Below are 22,865 nucleotides of genomic sequence, written 5' to 3'. Positions count from 1 at the left end.
ATAATTCGTTAAATAAGATGGATATAAACTAAATGAACAATTAGAGTTAAGATTCAGTTAGTGGTTATAAATATATAGTTACATCTCATAACCTAATCCTAATGCATAAGTTTGGAGAAACAACCCAGTATCATTCATCTCTTTAACATGTGTCACTCTCTCTTTTTTTCAATCGTGCTTTTAGTTCGTGGATCAATCGTCTCTTCTTTCACTAACCTCAACGTAATTTATTCATTACCGGTAATATAAAGGTCATGATTTACGTTCTTCCGTTGCAATCATCTTAACGAGTTTCTACACTATAAGAGTTAACTCGTATTCATATTTATTTATATATGTACTACAAACCTTTAAAAAGTTTAGAAATTTATTGGCAATAAAGATTGAGTTTGTGAAAAGAGAAAAGATCTTAATGAAAATTTGTGTGGTTTAAAAAAAAGTAAGAATATTATTATTGATAATATTTAATTTAAAATTTAAAGTTAAATATTATAGCTAATTAGATTAAGTGTTTATTTGATTTAATTTAATTTTTTTAAGATGTATTTTCTAGAGAAAATATAATTGTTTAATTCATAGAAAAATAATACAACTCGATATAATTAATTTTGAAACTGTTTTTAGCATAACGACGAGAAACGTATTTTATCTAAAATCGATTTCATAATTTTTTCTCCAAAAATAAATTCACAATCTTGCAATAAGTCAGGTCTATGTGATAACATGTATACAGGGAGATAAACCATATGGTCAGTGACTGACCAGGTGAATTTGGTCAGTCATCGTTAGATCTGGCCATGGATCGGGCTGGACCGGGCCAGACGAGCTTTTTTATAAAAGTCCTCAGCCCAAGCCCAGCTCAGCCCACTAGTAATTTAGGCGGACTCGGGTTTAAAAATCAAATCCCAAGCCCAACCCATATAAACCCACCTAAATATATATACATAATTTTTTAATTATAAAAAATAAAATTTATTACTTAAAATAAATATTTAATATATAAATCTATAAAATTTATTAATTAATATTAATAGGCGGGTATGGCTGGACCAGCCCGTGCTATTTTTATTAATCCCAAACCTATCCAAAAAATAGGCGGGTTTTAGCCGGTCTAGGCCTAACATCAATTCGCATTGTCCAAGCCCGGCCTAAGGAACACGGGCCTGGGCGGGCCGGACGAATACCTGGGTCCGTAGACAGGCTAAGATTCACACCTTCTAGATCTAACGGTGACTGACCAAATTCACTTGGCCAGTCATAGATCAGGTGAAAATTACTGATCATCCATGTATGAAGACAAAACAAAAAAAATATAATAAAAAAATATCAAATCTAATAAATCAATCAAAAAAATTTATTTAATAAAGAAAAAATAAAAAAAGGTTTATCTTCCGGCTAGAAGCCGAAAATGATGTAGATTGAAGTCGGGTGAAGGTTTTAATCGTAAACCAACAAAGATTACAAACTTCTCTAGCTTAACTAGAAGGTTGAATAAACCCACAAGGATGAACCTTGGTGCTCCAATGGAGGCTTTGCAATTTCAATATTATCAAATTTGTTCAACATTACAAAAAGAGAGGCTTAAATACTTCCTCTAAACATGTGAATAAAGACTACCGAATAGGGTTTCTTAGCAAAGCATGGGAACAAGGGTAAGATGGGAAGGTTAGGGAGTAATGGTAGTCTAGTAAATAAGGAGTGATGGCAAAATGGTAATTATCAAGAGTAAAAATGGTCCCCCTACATGGTGAGAACTTGGAGGAGAAGCAGTCTCCAGCGTAGTACGCCCCGCGTGCCTGGAGTTACGCCCCGCGTGTTTGAGTCTCTGAACTTGGGGACGCTTGTTGATGGCCTTTACGCGTGGCGTCTTCGGGACTACGCCCCGCGTAGTTGAGCTCCTTTGGTGGCTCTGTAGGTTGGGATTTACGCGTGGCGTCTTTGTGATTACGCCCCGCGTAGTTGAGCTCCTGAACTTGGTGGCCCTGTTGGTTAGGATCTACGTGTGGCGTCCTAGGCGTACGCCCTGCGTACTTAACCTCCTAAGATGATTCTCGCTCGAAACTGCTACCCGCGCCTTACGTACTAGTTGGGACGCCCCGCGTGGCTGAGTCGCTGGGCTTCCCTTCGGAAATAAGGGTCTCCACGCTCCGCGCGCCTTTAGACACGCACCGCGTGCTTGGTTGAACGTTGTTGCCCTTGATTTCCTCCCATGGTTCCTCTCGTGCCTCGTTTTTAGTATCCAGGTTCATGTTTGCGGACAAGATGCCCTCATCATTATCCCCTTCTTTGAAAGAGTCGGACTCCGTCTCGGATCCCTTGGTTGGTAACGACCCATCCGGCTTCTAGAAACTCAAATCCTGCACATTAAAAGAAGAAGACACCTTCCCAAGCCAATTGGGGAGGGTTAGTTGGTAAGCATTGACACTAATTTTCTTCGTGATCCGATAGGGACCATACTTCCTCGGCCTCAACTTGCTACTTGGGGCATGCATGAGCCGCTCCTTGCCCAAGTACACCATCACCTCATCCCCAACCTCAAACGGTATATCTCTCTAGTGTTCATCAACTTTGGCCTTAATATTGCTATTTTTCTCCTCAATGCTATGTCGGACTTCTTGGTGCATTCTATGATAGTCGTTGGCTAAGTTGTGGGCGGCTACACTCTTCTTCTCCCCCTTGGGAATCTCCCCCAAATCAAGTGAATGGTTGGGTGCCTTGGTGTACACGATCTTGAAAGGAGACTTCCCGGTAGTAGAACTCACGGCGGAGTTGTAGGCAAACTCGGCTTGGGCGAGCATATAATCCCACATCTTGGGTTTGTCTCGACACTTACTTCGTAATAAATTTCCTAAGGTCCGGTTTACTGCTTTAGTTTGTCCATCCGTTTGGGGGTGAGCCGTGGTACTAAACTTCAAGGTGGTTCCGAGGATGGTCCAAAGAGTTCGCCAAAAATGGCTAACGAAATTCGTGTCCCTATCCGACACTATACTCTTTGGAACCCCATGTAGCTTCACCACCTCTCGAAAAAACAGTTTGGCAATGGCGGTGGCGTCATTCGTCTTTCTACACGGAATAAAGTGAGCCATTTTTTAGAACCGGTCCACCACTACGAAAATGGAATCCATCCCCCATTGTGTCCTTGGTAGCCCCAACACAAAGTCCATGGAGAGATCCTCCCAAATGGTTTCGGGAATCGGGAGATGCATCGTAGTCCAGCATTAGTGGCATGCCCTTTGAATGTTTGGCACGTCTCACATCGCTCCACGATGTATGCCACATCTCTCCTCATCCTAGGCCAAAAGTAACGGGAACTAACCACTTCAAAGGTCTTGCCCTTCCAAAGTGTCCTCCTAACACCCCTCCGTGTAGCTCTCGGGATCACCCTGTCTCGTATAGACGTACTCGGAAGGCACAGTTGGCTACCCCTCATAAGAAACCCGTCCACTAACTGATACTCGCCTCTGTCGGTGCTGCTCTTACACTTCTTCCACTCACTTCCAAAGTCCGGATCCTCGTTATACTCTCCTTTGATGTGCTCAAAATCCACTAACTCCAAGGCTACAGTTTTCAAAAGGGCTACTCTCTGGCTCAAGGCATCCGCCACCTTGTTTTGTTGACCCGCTTTGTGGAGAAGCTTATAAGGGAACTTATCCACAAAAGCAGACCATCTAGCATGCATGGAGCTCTGGATTTGTTTTTTACTTCCCAAGTATTTGAGGGCTTGGTGGTCGGTGTATAACATAAATTCTTTTCCAATGAGGTAGTGCTCCCATGTCTTGAGAGCCCGCACTACCGCATAGAACTCATTGTCATAGGTGGCCCATTTTTGCCTCGAGTCACACAACTTCTCACTAAAATATGCGATGGGCCTCCTCTCTTGCATCAGCACTCCCCCAACTCCTACTCCACTCGCATCACACTCAACCTCGAAGAGCTTATCAAAATCTGGAAAGGCTAAAACCGGAGCGGTGCTTAGTTTTTCTTTATCAAGGCAAAACTGCTCTCTTGCTCATCTTCCCACTTGAAGCCTCTACCCTTCTTCAAACACTCGGTCATAGGAGCCACAATAGCGCTGAAATTTCGGATAAACCGCCTATAGAAAGTAGCCAATCCATGGAAGCTTCTAATATCCCCAACGGTCTTCAGAGTCGGCCACTCCCGAATAGCTCTAACTTTCTCTTCATCAACCCGGATTCCATTCCCACTGACCACATATCCGAGAAACACCAAACTCTCCATCACAAAGTCACACTTCTTAGTATTGGCAAAGAGTTGATTCTCCCGGAGTAAAGTTAATACGGTCCTCAAGTGCTCCACATGCTCTTCCAACGTTTTACTATGGATGAGAATATCATCGAAGTAAACCACCAAAAACTTCCCAATCACCAGACGCAAGACTTGGTTCATCAACCTCATGAAAGTGCTCGGTGCATTGGTCATTCTGAATGGCATCACTAGCCATTCATACAATCCATCACGCGTCTTAAACGCTGCCTTCCACTCATCTCCTGCCTTGATCCGAATTTGGTGGTACCCACTCCTCAAATCAATCTTCGAAAAGACCTTGGACCCACTCAATTGGTCTAGCATATCGGAAACTTGTACCGAATGGTGATCTTGTTGATGGCTCAGCTATCTACACATATCCTCCATAACCCATCTTTCTTTGGTGTCAACAATGCCGACACTGCACATGGACTCATACTTTCTCTAACATAGCCCATTCTTAGCAACTCTTCCACTTTCTCCTTCATCACTTCACTCTCCTTGGGACTCATCCGGTAGTGAGGAAGGCTAGGCAAACTAGCTCCCGGCACAAGATCGATATGGTGTTGGATGTCCCGTAGGGGTGGTAGTCCATATGGTAACTCCTCCGGGAACACATCACGGAACTCATTAAGCAAATTTCCCACTTCCTCCAGGACTTCTTCCCCTTCGCTCCCTACTCTTTCCGACGGTGTACTAGATTTCACCATCACTACATAGACCGTTTGACTTTCCTCACACTCGTTAATAAACGCCTTGTGAGTTGGGCAAACGATCAAAGTAGATTTTCCCTTGGTTTCCCTATAAGAGGTGTAAGCACGTAACGAACCCCATCCTTCACAAATCGATAGGTGTTCTTTCTTCCAGAATGGGTAGCATCTCTATCAAATTGCCACGGGCGTCCCAACAATAGGTGGCAAGCATCCATCTCCACAATGTCACAGTAAACCTCGTCCCGGTACTCCCCTATCTCAAGAGGTACCCTACACCTTTGGGTGACCTTCATCTCTCCCACATTCTTGATCCACCCCACACTATACGGACTAGGATGCGCTTCAATCACCAACCCAAACCTCTTAGCCGCGGTGTCGCTAATAATGTTCTCTTGGCTGCCACTGTCGATGATCACATTACATTTCACCCCTTGCACTAGACATTGGGTTTGGAATAATTGGTGTCTTTGGTCCGTTTCCACTCTACTCGAAATCAAGAGCCTCCTCACAACATTTATGGCTTGTCCACCTTCATACTCTCCCTCATAATCATTATCAACCGGGTCACAACAAATATCCCCTTCATCATCGTACTCCTCATCATCATCATACCGCTCAACCATGTTGGCACTTCTTCTCTTGGGACACTCATTAGAACGGTGACCCGGCTCATTGCATCGGAAACATTTGAATGGAGTCGGCCTCGCATAGGGGTTGTTTCCCTTAGGGGGTTGTGTCGCCTTAAAAGGTCTCACATCCCCACTAGGTGCCTTTCCCGCACTTGGCACCTTAGGATCGCTTGAACTTGCAATTCCCTTGCCCTTATCAATCACCTTGGGAGCTCCTCTCCCTCCATAAGTATTGTCAACACCGGCTCTTTTATAGCCCTCATGTCCCCTCACATTCAACTGTGACTCGACCTTCAATGCTAAATTACGGGCGTCTTGCACCCGAATCACCATTTGTGTTCCGATCCGGTCTTGGATGTCGTACCTCAATCCTTCAAGATACCTTGAAGTTTTTTGGCTTTCGGTTTCCGACAAGTTAGCCCTTGCCGAAAGCCGTAAGAAATCCGAGGTGTACTCGTGCACACTCCTTGCACCTTGAGAGCAATTCCGATAGGAACTGTAGATGTATTGCTCGTGGTCGGGTGGCAGAAATCTCTCCCTTAACATCGACTTCATTCTAAGCCAAGATCTAATCGACTCCCTTCCTCCTCTTCTTCTTCCTTCTTTCATGTTATTCCACCAAACTGAAGCCCCTCCTTTCAACCGATAAGCCACTAAATGGACTTTTTGGTCCTCCAGTATTCCCGTATAATCAAAGAACTGTTCCACCTCTAGCAACCAATCAAGAAAACCTTCAATGTCGAGTTCTCCCCCAAACGTCGGCAAATCCACTTTTAGTTTGAAGGCATCATCCCTCTCATAGTTTCCCCCCATAGACCATTCTCAAATTTGGCTCACCTCTATATCCGCCTCTATCATTACCTCGACCCCCCATACGGGTCATTCAAACCAACATTCTCCCTCTCATAACCACCTACAACATTATCATGCACGATATCCATATTCCCAGCACGCACATGCGCAGGACCAACAACATCATTCATATGCATATTATCCCTATGCCTATCATTCAAAACATCATCATCCATTCTAATCCTCATATTCCTAGCAATCCTAAGCATCTCAAAATCATCAAATAAATCTCCATCGCTATCACTATCAACATTTCTAATGTTCACGAGATTAGTTCGTCTTACCTCTTGAACCTGAAGGTCCATTGGTTGTGGTGCATGATTTCTTCTAGGGGGTGGTGTTGGTTGTCGTTCAAGTTGGGGCGGATTTGCTCCTCATGTCGCCGGTGAGGTTCTCCGGTGAGGAGAGCTTGATTGTTTCGACCCTCAAGCTTTAACCCTTCAATGGCGAGAAGGATATCTCAGGTACTCGTGGCATATTTCTCATCCAACGCCCTTAGAGATTCTGTTAGATGCTCCACCTTGACATCTAGTGCATCTACTCATTGCTCCATGGATCCGGTGGCTTCGTTTGTGATACGTGGTTGAACCATTTCCGAGAAGAAGTCTCCGGGAAGGAAAACTACTCGGCTCTGATACCAACTGATGTAGATTGAAGTCGGGTGAATGTTTTAATCGTAAACCAACAAAGATTACAAACTTCTCTAGCTTAACTAGAAGGTTGAATAAACCCACAAGGATGAACCTTGGTGCTCCAATGGAGGCTTTTCAATTTCAATATTATCAAAGTTGTTCAACATTACAAAAAGAGAGGCTTAAATACTTCCTCTAAACATGTGAATAAAGACTAAAAACCCTTGAATAGGGTTTCTTAGCAAAGCATGGGAACAAGGGTAAGATGGGAAGGTTAGGGAGTAATGGTAGTCTAGTAAATAAGGAGTGATGGCAAAATGGTAATTATCAAGAGTAGAAATGGTCCCCCTACATGGTGAGAACTTGGAGGAGAAGCAGTCTCCAGTGTAGTACGCCCCGCGTGCCTGGAGTTATGCCCCGCGTGTTTGAGTCTCTGAACTTGGGGGCGCTCGTTGATGGCCTTTACGCGTGGCGTCTTCGGAACTACGCCCCGCGTAGTTGAGCTCCTAGATTTGGTGGCTCCGTAGGTTGGGATTTACGCATGGCGTCTTCAGGATTACGCCCCACGTAGTTGAGCTCCTGGACTTGGTGGCCCTGTTGGTTGGGATCTACGCGTGGCGTCCTAGGCGTACGCCCCGCGTACTTGACCTCCTGGGATGATTCTCGCTCGAAACTGCTACCCGCGTACTAGTTGGGACGCCCCACGTGGCTGAGTCGCTGAGCTTCCCTTCGGAAATAGGGGTCTCCACGCTCCGCGCGCCTTTAGACACGCCCCGCGTGCTTGGTTGAACGCTGTTGCCCTTGCTTTCCTCCCATGGTTCCTCTCGTGCCTCATTTTTAGTATTCGGGTTCATGTTTGCGGACAAGATGCCCTCATCAGAAAAAACATGAAGGGACGAGAATTTCTTAACGGCTGAGTTTAGATCTCAACCAACCAACCAACGTGGTCTTCATGGACAAAGGAATTGCATTCTAGGTTGAAATATTTAGTAATGAAAAAATCTAGGTTGAAATTTTTAGTAATGAAAAATTAATTGAAACCAATTAAGGTTGATTTAAATGGTTAATGGTTTCAAGATGCTTAAACTAGATCTCGAGTTCGAGTTCAAACGTACGTAAAAAAAAAAACTTTAATTGGGAAAAGATCCATTTAAAGGGGCTCTGACGGGTCTCGAACCGAAAAATCATCTAAATTATATAAAAAAATTAATTGAATGAAATTTAATATTGATGCATTAATTTTATGTGATTTTAAATTATCAAATATCATCTACGTGATGTGGCTAATAGAATCCGCTGCATTCTTCCTGAGATCATCTGTCAGAATCAGGGTAGTTTTGTGCCTGGTAGACAAATGATGGATAATGTGGTGATTGCCCAAGAGTTGGTCCGCACTATGAAGATCAGGAAGGGAAAAAAAGGCATCGTGGCTCTTAAGTTGGACTTGGAGAAAGCCTATGATCGCATCAACTGGAGTTTCCTGATGGAGAGTCTGGAGAGAGCGAGGATCCCTGACAATTGGAGAAGGTTAATTAAGGTTTGCATCTCTTCTCCTGTTTTTCAAGTTATGATTAATGGGGATATGTCAGAGGAATTCTCTCCGGGCTGGGGTATCCGTTAAGGGGACCCAATGAGCCCCTTCCTTTTCGTTATTACAATGGAGAGGTTGTCGCATCTGATCCAGGATGCTGTTGATAATGGGAGTTTCCACCCAGTGGCTATCAATAGCTTCTGTCCCCAGGTTACTCACTTATTCTTTACAGATGATGTTCTGATCTTTCTAGAAGGTAATGAGGAGCAGTTGAGTATTATTATGGATATCCTTGATTGTTTCTGTTCGGCCTCTGGTCAGAAGCTTAATGTCCATAAATCTAGGATGATGTGTTCTAAAAATATGAACCAGAGAGTCTGTAAAAGGTTAAGTGATCTCTCGGATATTCCTCTGACTAACTCTTTCGGGAAGTATCTGGGTATTCCCCTCCACAGTGAGAGAGTGTCTAAGGTGTATTTTAAAGATACTTTGGATAAAGCAAATTTGAAGTGTGCCACTTGGAAAGCTAGGACTCTCTCTCTCGCTGGCCGTCTCACGTTAATTCAATCTGTTAATTGTGCGACTCCCAATCACATTATGCAGGCTTGTCATCTTCCTGAACATGTGCTTAAAGATCTTGATAAAATTAACCGTAGATTCCTGTGGGGGGAAGCTGAGGAGGGGAGAAAGATCCATCTTGTTCCTTGGAGTGAGGTTTGTCAGCCTAAAGATATAGGGGGTCTGGGCATTAGGAAAGCCAAAGATAATAATAAAGTCTTATTAATGAAACTCCTGTGGCGGATGTGGCAGTCTCCTTCAGCTCTGTGGGTCCAACTCTTATGCGGGAAATACCAGAAGGATAAGGTGTTTGGGGGGGCCTAAGGATAGAGTGGCTAATTGTTCCTTTCTTTGGAAAGGCATTAGTGCTGTTTTTGCTGAATTTTGTTCTGGGATTGGGTGGAATGTGGGTAATGGAAGGTCCATCAGATTTTGGAAGGATATTTGGGTAGGTAAGAAGCCTTTATTGGAGATTTGTACTTCCTTGCCTCCGGTGGACATTCAAGACTGGAGGATTGCTGATGTGGTGGATTCTGAGGGTGAATGGATTTGGGATAAATTTGAGTCCTACCTCAGTCTGGAATCGCTCCTTACTATTAGAGGTGTTCACATTAGTAATCAAATTGAGGACAAGGATAGTTACTGTTGGGCGCTGACTAACAATGGAGCATATTCGTGTAAATCTGCTTTTCAGGCGTTCTATCAGGATTTGGATTCTCAGTCCCCTAGGGTGTGGAAGACGATTTGGGCCTTAAAAGTGCCGTACCGTATTAGGAGTTTCCTGTGGCTGGGGGCTAGGAATAGGTTGCTTACTAATTCGGATAGAAAAAGGAGGCACCTGGTGGATTCTGGAGCCTGTGGCAGATGCAGAGGTTTTGAGGAAACGTTGTGTCATGCTCTCAGGGATTGTGAGAGAAGTAAGGAGGTTTGGAGGAGCATTCTCCCTAGGGATGTGTTTCCTTCCTTTTTAGCCCATTCTGAAAATGATTGGTTTGTTGATGGAATTAAAGGGATTCTTCTGCCTGGGAGTCAAGGTGTTCTTCTTTTTGTGGTGGTTTGCCATCAGATTTGGAAATGGCGGAACGAGGAGATCTTTGGAGGAGGAGTGGTTTCTCAGCCTAATGTCCTTGAGTTCTTCTCTAAGAAGATTAGTACCTTGGTTGAGAGTTTTGCTGATGACCCCTTACCTAGGGATGTTCAGAGGAAGGAAGTCAATCTTTTAGGCTGGTGTAGGCCGAGGGAAGGGGTGGTTAAACTCAACACTGATGGTTCTTGTCTTAGAGACGGGAGAATTGCCGCAGGAGGGGTCCTTAGAGACGATGGTGGCAGGTGGGTTTTTGGCTTCTCTCAGAATTTGGGTATTGGTTCTTCCTTTTCGGCAGAGTTTTGGGAGATTTTCTCTGGCTTGAAGCTTGCTAAGGATCTGGGGGTGAAGAAGCTTCTTGTTGAATCGGATAACCAAGAAGCGGTTAAAATGATTTCTGAGGGCAACGCTGTTTGCCGGAATAACCTGAACATTATTAAAGGTATTAAAAGGATTGGCTCTTCCTTTGAGTCTATTAGGTTTGCTCACATTTATAGGGAGCAGAACCGTGTTGCGGACCGTCTTGCGATGGAAGGGCACTCTAGTGTGTTGGGTCTTTCTACCTTTTCTTCCCCGCCGGTCTTCATCTCTTCTTTGATCCTCGAGGATGTGGTAGGGGTCAGTTTTCCTAGGCTGATCCCGTGTTGAGCGGTTTTTTGTTTTTTTTTCTTTTCCTTTCCTACAAAAAAAAAAAAATCATCTACGTGAAATTCTAATTTAATTTTTAATATTTTGCAAAAAAAAAAATTTAATTTTTAATATTGATTTGTATTTTATTTATTATAGTTATATAAGATCTATATTTTATTTATAAATGCAATGCAAATAGAAATACAAAATATGAAAAGGAGACACTCCATGGAATGCTAACGGCAGGCAAGCTAGTATCAATGATCATCCTACACATACCCGCCTTCTTCGTTCATTGTCATTTGTCACCCATTAAACCGCTAATTCTTCTGCGACTAACAAATCCGAATCCAAAGCGTTAAGTTTTTTTTTCATAATCGAAAATTCGTTCTTCTCTCTAGTCTCTGCAGCATTTGCAGAGTAAAAATGGCGTTCCCAGCTGCATTTGCGATCGTACCTATTGGGATTCTCTTCATGGTCTCTGGATTCATTTTGAATCTTATCCAGGTTGATTTCTACTACGCATTTGTTTCTTTTTCATTTTATGCATTTTGTTTGCTGAGCTTCTTTTCCAATTCCCCCAATTTTGTTTTTGAAATTTCAAATAGCAGGAGTTATTAATCATTGATTGTAATTGGAAGGATAACGAGTTAACCCTAATTTAAATACATTTTCAATTCTAGTTTATGTTATTGATTAGGAGGTGTGTACAGTGGTAAAACGGTATCAATTGTTGTAACCTGCTTGAAATGGCTAAAGGATCTATCTGTTTTTATTGCCAAGTCAAGTGTGGTTTGGAATTGATGAGTTTGGTAATTTAGGAGGTGTGACATTGTTATGTATGTTTAAACCGATTAAGGGAATTGATGCCACTCATGATCCAGTGGCAGGGATGCATAATGTTTTCCTTATGATGCATTCAGTAGCCAGCTGCAAATTGAATGGCCTTGTTGGACACTTTTTATCCTATGAGTTAGGGATAAATTGCACGCATGGCCTCTCAACATTGGTATTACTAACATGATGACCCCTGAATTTCAAAATTGGAAATAAAAGTCCCCAAACTTTGACATATACTAGCAAAAATAATTAACCAATGTATATACTGTTTGACCATGTGAATGCCAGTAAATCATAGTCCTTTACTAACATGATGACCACTCAATATTGAGGTTACTAACATTATAGCCCCTCAAAGAGTGTGATTTATGAACTTTTCACGTGGTCAACCGGTATTTACACTTGCCAATGGTCATTTGGACTTTTATGTTAGTATATATCAAAGTTCAGGGACTTCTATGTCGGGTTTTCAAGTTCAGGGACTGTGGCCATCATGTCAGTAACATTAAAGTTGAGGGCCATGAGTGTATTTTACCTTATGACTTAATGCTTGTTTGGTTCTCCTTTTCGTAGCTTCTTTTTGTTGTTTTACTCTAAACAAAGTATTTGGTTAGGATTGAGAAACAAGTATTAATAGTTATTTTGGAAGGAAAGAAAATCAGCTAACATGTACCAACAACAAATGAACCAAACAGACCCTTAGAGTTGCTAGGGCTTGCTTTCAGTTTTTTGAGTCATTATTCGTTTACTCTTTGCAGGCAGTTCTCTTCATCATTATTCGACCATTTTCGAAGTGTTTATTTCGAAGGACTAACAAGATACTTGCAGAACTGCTATGGTTGGAGCTCATATGGCTAGTGGATTGGTGGGCAGGTCTGAAGGTGCTTAACTTCTCTTTCTTCAAGTCTTCATCACTTCTGCATTCATGAATATGTAGACTAGTTCTTTTTTTTTTTGATGAAATGTATACTAGTTCTTTTACTTCACATTCTAGATAGTATTGTTTAGTAATTATTCACAATATGAGTTTATACCTTAGCTCGTGGCGCATAGGTAGAAACAAATTAATGGGAAATGAGTTTTATTGAATCTTCCGTTAACGAAGTCTGAAATTGCTCGATCTACAAAATGAGTGCTAATGTAGCACGGTTTTACATGTGGAGTCTAAATCTGTTTTCCTGCAATAACTATAATTCTAAATTTCTTATCCCACCATGATAGCTTTGCAATATTAGAAATTACAGGTTAATGAATTTCCATGTGCTTTTTAGACAAGTGCATTTTGTTCCGAGTAGTATACAAACGGGTTTTCCTGATTTTTGGGTAGAAGATTTCTCCTTTTGGTGGTCTAAATAGTATCATAATCTTCTCAATGCAGATTGAAGTGTATGCGGATGATGAAACTTTTCAATTAATGGGTAAGCAGGAAGGAGTTTACTGGTCTATTAATTGAGGTTCTTTTCTTTTTTTCGTTTCTTGCATTTTTTTCTGAAAATGCAACCCCTATTAGTATCACATATTGAAGACTTGTCTTCTATTTGTGAAATTTCCAGGTAAAGAACATGCACTTGTCCTCTGCAATCACAGGAGTGATATTGATTGGCTTGTCGGATGGGTCTTAGCTCAGGTGCTAATTTATGTATGGTTAAATAAATGAAACTTGTGCAAGTCTGTTTGCATCAGCTCATTTTTCTGAGCCTAAATCTACATCTGCTCTCTCCGTAGCAATACCTAAAGGTCTTAGATGCCCAAGTTGTAATGTAACTACACATCAATGCTCAGGCAATCTGTGCCTAGTTCTTGTGAAGAATAGTTTCAGCTTCTTTAGATATGAAGTCATTTTTTGCTCAAATTTTGTATGCATGGTGATATTTTTCATAGATATTTCCAGTAAGGTACACATAGATGTAGAGTGAGTATATTGCATACTTCATAGAGTTATGCATGGGTGCTTTCACAGCCATGATTGTAGTTATTTCATATTTCACCGCACCATTTTCTATTTTGCTCTCTCTTCCTTGTCTGATTGAGTATTGGTCTTATAATAGCGCTCGGGCTGTCTTGGTACTTCACTGGCTGTCATGAAGAAAGAAGCACTTTATCTCCCTGTAAGTTTTCTATCTTACCAATTAGGCCTAACATATCCTTAGTCCTCCAAACTTGTCCAAAAAAGTCTAATGACCCCTTCAAAGTTCGGGGGGAATCTTTTATGGCCAACTTGGAGGGGCTGTATATGTATTAGACGTACCAATTACCTTGTGCTCTTATTTACTACAATCAGATAACTTTTAATAGTATTATTGCACTATTGCTATTTCCTACATTATCAAATGGCTAAAACTATTTGTCACTTTAAACTTCAAGAGCTGTTGTTTCCTCTGAAAGCAGCAATAATTTAAATCAACTGCCAAAGAAAAGTTTTCAGGGATGTACATAAACCTTTGTGCTTGATTCGCTGAGTGGGAAGGAGTTGAGACTCCTGCTTGTCAGGTTTAGAGTTCAACTTTTCACTCAGTCCAAATTTAGCCCTCTTTGGCATGCAATCCCTATGAACTGAAAGATTACAATTGACTGTCTCAAATTGATGCAAAAGGAGTTCATACCCTAATGCTTGAGCACAATGTTGTTTAGTCCCTTTTGCTCATCTTTCTCTCCTAAAAGTTCTGTTGTTTATCTAATTTGAATGTTTTAGTGATTCTAAATTTTGAATAAATGGAATTCCTTACTCGAGTTTAATCATCTCACTTTTCTATATTATTGGTAATGTTAGAAGTTGTTAGTTGGATTGTTATGGTTGATTTGCAAGTATGTCATGTCATCTAATGCAGATCTTGGGTTGGTCCATGTGGTTTTCTGATTACGTGTTTCTGGAACGGAGCTGGGTTAAGGATGAAACAACGTTGAAGGTACCATCTATTACAACCGGTATCACATGCAATTTGTTTTCCTGAATATAACTTATGGATTCAGCATTGCAGTCAGGTTTTAAGCGGCTAGCAGATTTTCCTGTGCCTTTCTGGTTGGCTCTTTTTGTCGAAGGAACTCGTTTTACAGAAGCTAAACTTCATGCAGCCCAAGAGTTTGCTATTTCAAAAGGGTTGCCTGTTCCTAGAAATGTATTGCTCCCTCGAACCAAGGTAACAAGCTTAAAATTTCACAACAATGTCTTTGGTTTTTTGATAAATATCCTTTGAAGTCTTAATTTTCGATCCTTTTTTGTTCCAAAGTTCCTACAATTCATAGTTCAATTTTCATTTCATTGATATCTTTCTGCTAAAATTGAAAATTTTAGAAGTTTGGCATCTAAATTTTAGATAAGGTCACTTTTGTAAATCTTGAAGATTACATTGTCTATAAGTAGGGGTGGCAATTCCTGTAAGTGGATGTGTTCGTATCTTATTGATTGTCGGGTTAGTGTCACATGAGTCAACCCTGACCTAATCCATTTTTTTTTGTCTCATAGCCATGTCAATTCAATTGGGTTAATGTCGTGTTCGTGGGTCACATGTAACTTTAATACCTCTGTTAATGGTGACATTTAAAAATATAGGAGGATATAGTAATATTTTTAATATTTTTGTCATTTTTGGATTAGCAGGTTAATTCTGCCTATCCAAAACTTTGACCCAAATTATATATAACAAACCCCTAATCTACATATATTATGTTCGGTTCATGTAATGTGTTCACAAGTCACATATAATTTTACCATCTCTATTAAAAATGACATGTGAAAATATGGGAGATACTAGTAGTCGTAGTCGTGTTTGGGGGTGACAATTGTAATTTTATTACTTCTATTAATGTGATATGTAAAAACATGAAAAAATATAACAATAATTTTAAATATTTGTGCCATTTTCTAGTTAGTAGGTCAATCATAACCCAACTCAAAAATTTGCAAGTCAGTTTCATGTCAACCAAATAAAACACTAACCCACGAAATTCATGTTGGTTTGTGTCGTGTTGTCAGTATTGTATACACATGTTTGACCTCTATCTATGGTTGAGTGTGCATTGTCTCAAAACGAAGAAATAATGTTGTTAAAGGCTAAAATTTTCAGTTCACAGATGAAGTTTCCGATGTTGGTTTCAGGGTTTTGTATCAGCAGTAGTAAACATGCGGTCATTTGTGCCAGCAATTTATGATTGCACGCTGGCTGTTCCCAAATATCAGCCAGCTCCTACTATGCTCAGAATATTCAGAGGACAATCTTCTGTTGTACGCTCAACTCTACTTCATTACAAATTGCATTTGGATTTGGATTTGGCACACAGATTTCTTTTTTCCTTTTCTTGGTATTATTATCATTTTATTAATGCTGCTATTTGTTGCTCTGTTATAGATAAATGTGCAAGTCAGGCGGCATCCAATGCAGGAACTCCCTGAAACTGCTGATGGCATTTCACAATGGTGCAAAGATGTATTTGTGACCAAGGTACGAATAGTTTTAGGCTTAATCTATGTTGCACGAAAACTTTCAATTTGAAGCGCTTCATGTTTGGGGAAACTTTTCGGAAACCGAAACTCTTGGAAACTTGTACAAAATGTTTCGGATCACGTTTACCCTTGTATTTTTTATTATTTACACGTTTGGCCATGTGAGACGTAGAGCGCTTGATGCGCCGGTTAGGAGAACCGAAGAGTGGCAAAGGGATGTAGTGGTGAGGGGTAGGGGAAGACCTAAGCAAACTTGGAGGAGGGTGATCGAGAGTGATATGAGTTTATTGGGAATTGAGGAAAATATGGTAGTGGATAGGACGGCGTGGAGGGAGCGAATCTGTGTCGCTGACACGACTTGATTTTCACGGTTTTATATGATGGTTCATGTTAGCCGACCCCGAATCATTTCGGGACTAAGGCTTTGTTGTTGTTGTTGTTGTTGTATCGTTTCTTGGTGTCGTTATGGATGAACTAACGAGTTCACTTCAAGATGGTATACCATGGTGCATGTTGTTTGCAGATGATATTGTGTTGGTTGATGAGACGAAAGAAGGCGTGGAGAGGAAGTTGGAACTATGGAGACAAACTTTAGAATCTAGAGGCTTTAAGTTGAGCCGAAGTAAGACATAATATTTGGAGTGTAAGTTTAGCGGCGATAGGAGTAGGGAGGCAAGGACAATCACCCTAGATGGGAGAGTTGTTCAGGCATCGGATTGCTTTCGGTATTTAGGATATATTATTCAAACAGATGGAGAAGTAGATGGAGATGTTGCTCATAGGATTAAATCTGGTTGGACGAAGTGGAAGAGTGCTAAGGGTTTCCTTTGTGACCCCGGCATGCCTAATAGATTGAAGGGAAAATTCTACCGCACGGCAATCAGAGCCGCATTGTTATATGGTACGGAGTGTTGGGCAGTGAAACACTGTCACATCCATAAGATGTCGGTGGCGGAGACGCGTATGTTGAGATGGATGTGTGTTCATACGAGAAAGGATCGGGTGAGTAATGAAATAATTAGGACAAAAGTAGGGGTTACATCTATTGAGAATAAAATGAGGGAAAACCGACTAAGGTGGTTTGGCCATGTAAAACGAAGAGCGCTTGATGCGCCGGTTAGGAGGACTGAAGAGTGGCAAAGGGATGTAGTGGTGAGGGATAGGGGAAGACCTAAGCAAACTTGGAGGAGGGTGATCGAGAGTGATATGAGTTTATTGGGGATTGAGGAAAATATGGTAGTGGATAGGACAGAGTGGAGGTGGAGAATTTGTGTCGCTGATCCGACTTGATTTCACAGTTTTATATGATGGTTCATGTTAGCCGACCCCGAATCATTTCGGGACTAAGACTTTGTTGTTGTTGTATCGTTTCTTGGTGTCCATCTCCATTATAGTTTCCGTTTTTGTATAACTTAGGGCTTCACATATACCCAACCCAACTTGCACTCAAACGTGTAATGACCCTCCAAACTTTCAAAATGACTTTTATGTCACAATAACTTCCTTGAAACGACCTTTCTGCCACCTCAACTTGCGGAAAGTGACCTTACCGCCATCTCAACTTGCTTAAACTACCAGTAGTGTGCGGTGCCGCCACGTGGAAATGAAGAGTTAGCCATGGCATTTTAAGCAAGTTGAAGGGGCGAAAAGATCGTTTTGAAAGTTAAGGGGTCATTAGGCGTTTGAATCCAAGTTGGGGGGACGGAATTAAGAGAATAGTTTTATGCAAGTATATTATCTAATAAAGGGTAAGGAATTTTTGGCTCTGGAATTTTTATTTTTTAATAAACTTCTGACCTTCCAATTTGATACATTGAACCCTCCATTAATTATAACAGCAAAGTAAGCCGTGAACATCAAACTAAGTGTCTTGCCCATTTTATTTGACGACGGTCATTAAAGTTTGGGGTCTGTTTCACAAAGGTCTTTGAATTTCATTTTCTCTGATAAAATCACTAAACTTCACATTTGATTTCAATGAGGTCAGACCAATTTTTGTACAAAACCTCACCGGAATATTAAGGTGCCACAAAAATAGTTAACTATATGCCAACTAATCACCATGTTGTACAATGATGTGATTTTTAAATTTCCTCTTTTGGCTTAGGTGTGCCACATGCTACCATGTCATCAGTAAAAGTTCATCATTTACATTGTGGTACTTAGTTGGCATATGTCAACGGTCTTTCGTGTCACATGAGTTTTTGTGTACGTATTAGCCGGAATGACTTTATTGAATTTAAATATGAAGTTAAATGAATATTTGTTTGAAAGAAAACGAAGTTTAATGATCTTTTTAAAACGGATCTCAAACTTCAGTAACCATTAGCATTGTGTCTGCACTTGAAATATTTGAAAGCAGTTGTTTATATACTTAATGTAACTGTATGTTGAAACAAACAGGATGCTATGCTGGAAAAATATATTACAATGGGCAAATTCAGTGACAGAAAGCATCAAGATATTGGTCGACCCATCAAGTCTTTGATTGTAAGATGAAGCAACAACAATAGGCTTAATACATAATTACACACGTAAATTTGTAATTTTTTACCGTTTGACACCCGGTATTTATATTTGGACCAATCACACACTTAAACTTATAACTTTTTATTGTTTGACACCCTAAACTTGTCAATTTTAGGCCTATGACACCCTTATTTGCTGATTTGCACACTTCAAATTTGAAATGTGGATTTTATTTGAAGTTTAACAAATCAGCAAATAAGGGTATTGGATGTTCAAAATTAACAATTCAGGATGTGAGACGGTAAAAGGTTCAATGTGTGATAGATAGGTCTAGTATAATTTCAGGGTGCCAAACGATAAAATCGCATTAAGCCATAACATTATGATTTGAAATTGAAGTACAAATTCAGTTCTGCTTCTTTCTTCCATGTTTTAGTTTTAATTTGTTTGCTTAAACAGGTAATAATTGCTTGGTCAAGTTTGCTCGTGTATGGCGTTATTAAGCTACTCCAATGGCTGTCATTCCTCGGAACATGGGAAATCGTCTCATTTTCAGTGACTTTCTTGGTTCTGGTTACAATTTTGATGCAAATTCTTATTCACTCGTCCGAGTCAGAGCGTTCTTCTCCTCCACGCAAGCTATCTGCACTTCCTGAACTCAAGCAAAGTTTGCTTCCCACATAAACCAACAAAACATACTATTCAGCTCCCAACTAGCACTTAAACGCCAGGTAAATTGCATCCACTGTCACTAAAGTTTTGGGGTCAGTTTCGAATTTCATTTTGTTTTAATGAAGTCTTTGAACTTTCCTTTTTTTATTTCAATAAAGTCACTGGAATAGTGACGTGATAACCACGTTGAAAAGAACTTACTTTTACTTATAACATGACATCGACATGGCAACCACGTGTATGCCACATGACAAAACAAAATGCATTTTTTGGCTGTATATGACATTATAAGCAGTTGAATTAAGTATTAAGCAAGAGTTAATCATTTCAACGTAGTTGTCACATCATTATTCTAGTGATTTTTTCTGTCTCAGATGGCCAGAATGACTTTATTGAAATAAAAATAGAAGTTTAATTACTTTGTTGAAACAAAATGAAGTACAATGACCTTTTTGAAACTGATGCGAAACTTAGACCATCGATGCAATTGACCCCTTTTAACGCTTCTAAACTTTTAAAACGATCATTTCACTCTCTCAACTTGCTTAAACCGTCATGAATTAGCTCTTATTTTCATGTGACGATACTGTATGCTCTATGAGTCACTGAAGTTTAAGCAAGTTGAGGTGGTGAAGAAGTCATTTCAAATGAAAAGGTCATTTTTCGAAGTTTAAGAGATCATTAAGCGTTCGAGTGCAATTTTGAGGGACTGGATATGCATTGAGCCTAATTACAAGCATGTTAATATTGATTTCTTGTAAGAAGCCTGAAAACTTCTATGTATTGATTGTATTATATATTGGTTTTCATTTGAGCTGTCTCCTGAGTTAATATTTACGTACATTTGCAGTTGCGGAACTAGAACTAAATACTTGGGTTAATTAAGCAAGAGATAGATTTTTTTTCTTTGGGATTAAGAATCAAAGACGGTAATATCTATCTAAATTTCGCCAGTGATGTCAAATTTATCACAAATTTTAAAACTAACGAAATTACTTGACAATTTTTTTTTTTTTTTTAGTTCGAAAATATCGGTCTATATATCGTTTGTGTAAATTTCTCTTCAGAGTTGGGAGAGTCGTCACTGTGGCCAGGGTGATTTACAATGGGGCATTTGCCCTCGTTGTAAATCTTGGATTGGTATTTATAAAACTCGGTTTTGATTATATGGACCTTAATGACCATGTAGTATTTGATCATTCACCTTTATATCTAGGTTTATTAGAATTATATGATGGAGATTCAAAGTATTATAAGACTTAGATTTAATAAGCCTAAATCAGCGAATGACCAAATTCCAAGGTTGATGTGAACATTATTGAAATATGCATTAAGTAAATAATACTTAATTCAATAACATTATGTATAACCATTAAAATATGCATTTCACTGATAATCATTTAGCAGTTGGTAGGAAAAATGTTTTTTGAGCCCCTCATTCTTCATTTTTTTATTGCATTAAGCCATTGACTTTTTACCTATTAAGTTTTTGATCTTTTATTTTTTTTTTATCACATTAAGTTTCTGATGACAATAAAAGTCAAATTTGAACATAAAACTCGGTTAATAGAGTGCGATTCATCTCACATGCGTTCGATTTTTTTTTTAATTTTAGCAGTTTTTGATGTAATATCGCAATAGAGAAACTGCAAAAATCTCATTTTGAGTTTAAAAATATATTTCAAACACAGATGGAATGAATAATTATTTTTTCACTAAATTAGATTTTCACAACTAACAAATTTGGAAAGTAGGGGCTTTACGTTACCAAAAATAACCGATTAAGGACTTGATGTGTCCAAATAAAAAATTAAGAACTTAATATGTCAAAAAATGAGAGATCAAGGGTTTCATGATATTTTATATCTAGTTGGTAATAAAAGATAAAAGTAACAAAAATAATCGCATATTTGGATTTAGATTTTGAGGTTATGAGAAATAATAATAAAGGGTATTATTGGACCTTAACTATTAGCTTAAAGTTTTAGTTCAAATGGTTTATTGATATGGTATTAGAGCCGTATAAATCAAGTGGTCGAATTCGAATCTTAGTAACATAATTAATTGGTGGAATTTAAACACATTATAAGATGAACATATGTTACATGCGCTTCAACCCTAGGGGCATTCGCCTAGAGGGAATGTGTTAGAGATAATAATAAAAGTTAATATTAGATCTTAACTATTACTATAAACTTTTAGTTTAAATAGTTTTTTTGACAGATGCGTATGTATAAATTTAGTGGGATAAAGTTTTTCTTGCATTCTCTTGGACATCCTTCATATTTGAGATGTACCAATGAGATATGCACACACATTAAGAAAAATGAAGATAATACTAAGCTATTTAATTACGTTTCTCATTGTTATTTTACATGTTTAGCTTGTTGCCACTAGTAGAAAATCCTAAATTCGTTCTTGTCCGTGACTCCTTCTAGTTCCGCCCCTAGGCCAAGTTTTCTATAAAAGTAAGAAAGGTTATGACAAGTTAAGTAGTCTTTCTGAAAACTCGATGCCACTAATTATAGGGGTGTAGTCAGAAAAATCAATTAGTGAGGTCAAAATATATAATAAATTACTAAATTATAAATTTATCATTAATTGAGGCCAAAATTTTGAATTCATATGTGAATTTTAATTTTTCCAAAATATTTTTGATTGATTAACCACCACATCCATATAATTGACATTCTTTCTCCCATTAATATCTTCAATGGTGCTTTTCCAATAAGAGGAAACCAAACTAGCTTGTTTCCAAACTACTTTCACTTAAGGATATAATTTGAAAACATGGCGGCTAGAGCCATCTGGGTGTTCACAGAACACATATCGAATGGGGATCCAAATCCCCTTTCTAGCAAGGTTTTCCACATTAGCGAACACGTCCTAGTTCTGAAACAGTATAATCTTGATAATACCCTGAATCATAACGTAATAATATATTCTGTTGATTCACTTGTGCAGATCAGCCTTATATAGAGTATCCAAGATTAGTTATTTGTTCATGTTTGGCAAGTTGAAATCATGAGGCAATAAGATATTAATCTAAAACATCCATAGTCTGTCATTATCGCGGGAACGATGATGAACTAACTAGGTTCTTCCGAATGTTAGACACATGTAAGATACATTTTTTTTTTCCAGAAGTCATCTTCAGAATCACAGTTTCGGTTCCCTTGATTTTGAGGTAGAAGAATTTCCTATAAAAAGCTTCTTTTCAGTCTTAGGAGTCAGTCCGGCAAAGGACTATTTGTCACAACAAACATGACGTGTGGCACCATATCATATCCAGCCACCAGTCCCATGAGTTGGAATCAAACATATTGACTTTTGAAACCACATCACAAAGGTCAATGTCAGATACATTCTTTCTAATAGCTTTTATAGCGTTTGCTTCATTTGGCTTTATCCTTTTCGATAGTCTACAATCAGATGACATGTGGCCTAGATTGTTATAATTGTAGCATTTTCTATTGAACTTTGACTTCTTTGATATGCCACCCTTAGGATCCCATTTGGACCCATGTTGAGGTTGCTTGCTATTCTTA

At 39.4% G+C, this 22,865-nt stretch overlaps 1 protein-coding gene across 1 annotated transcript; it reads left to right on the top strand.

The window, feature by feature from the left end:
* Positions 1 to 11,105: 11,105 nt before the first annotated feature.
* LOC136223016 (1-acyl-sn-glycerol-3-phosphate acyltransferase 3) lies at positions 11,106 to 20,162 on the top strand. The gene is made up of 11 exons (XM_066010797.1): positions 11,106 to 11,402; positions 12,494 to 12,616; positions 13,114 to 13,153; positions 13,289 to 13,362; positions 13,784 to 13,843; positions 14,564 to 14,641; positions 14,714 to 14,872; positions 15,832 to 15,957; positions 16,082 to 16,174; positions 18,580 to 18,666; positions 19,105 to 20,162. The coding sequence occupies exons 1-11, from the start codon at positions 11,322 to 11,324 to the stop codon at positions 19,327 to 19,329; spliced, it is 1,146 nt and encodes a 381-aa protein (XP_065866869.1). The 5' UTR covers positions 11,106 to 11,321; the 3' UTR covers positions 19,330 to 20,162.
* Positions 20,163 to 22,865: the final 2,703 nt, after the last annotated feature.

The sequence above is a fragment of the Euphorbia lathyris genome, chromosome 1, assembly GCF_963576675.1.
Source record: "Euphorbia lathyris chromosome 1, ddEupLath1.1, whole genome shotgun sequence".
Lineage (NCBI taxonomy): Eukaryota > Viridiplantae > Streptophyta > Magnoliopsida > Malpighiales > Euphorbiaceae > Euphorbia > Euphorbia lathyris.
The sequence above is the reverse complement of the archived record's forward strand: the minus strand, read 5'-3'. Positions and strand labels throughout refer to the sequence as shown.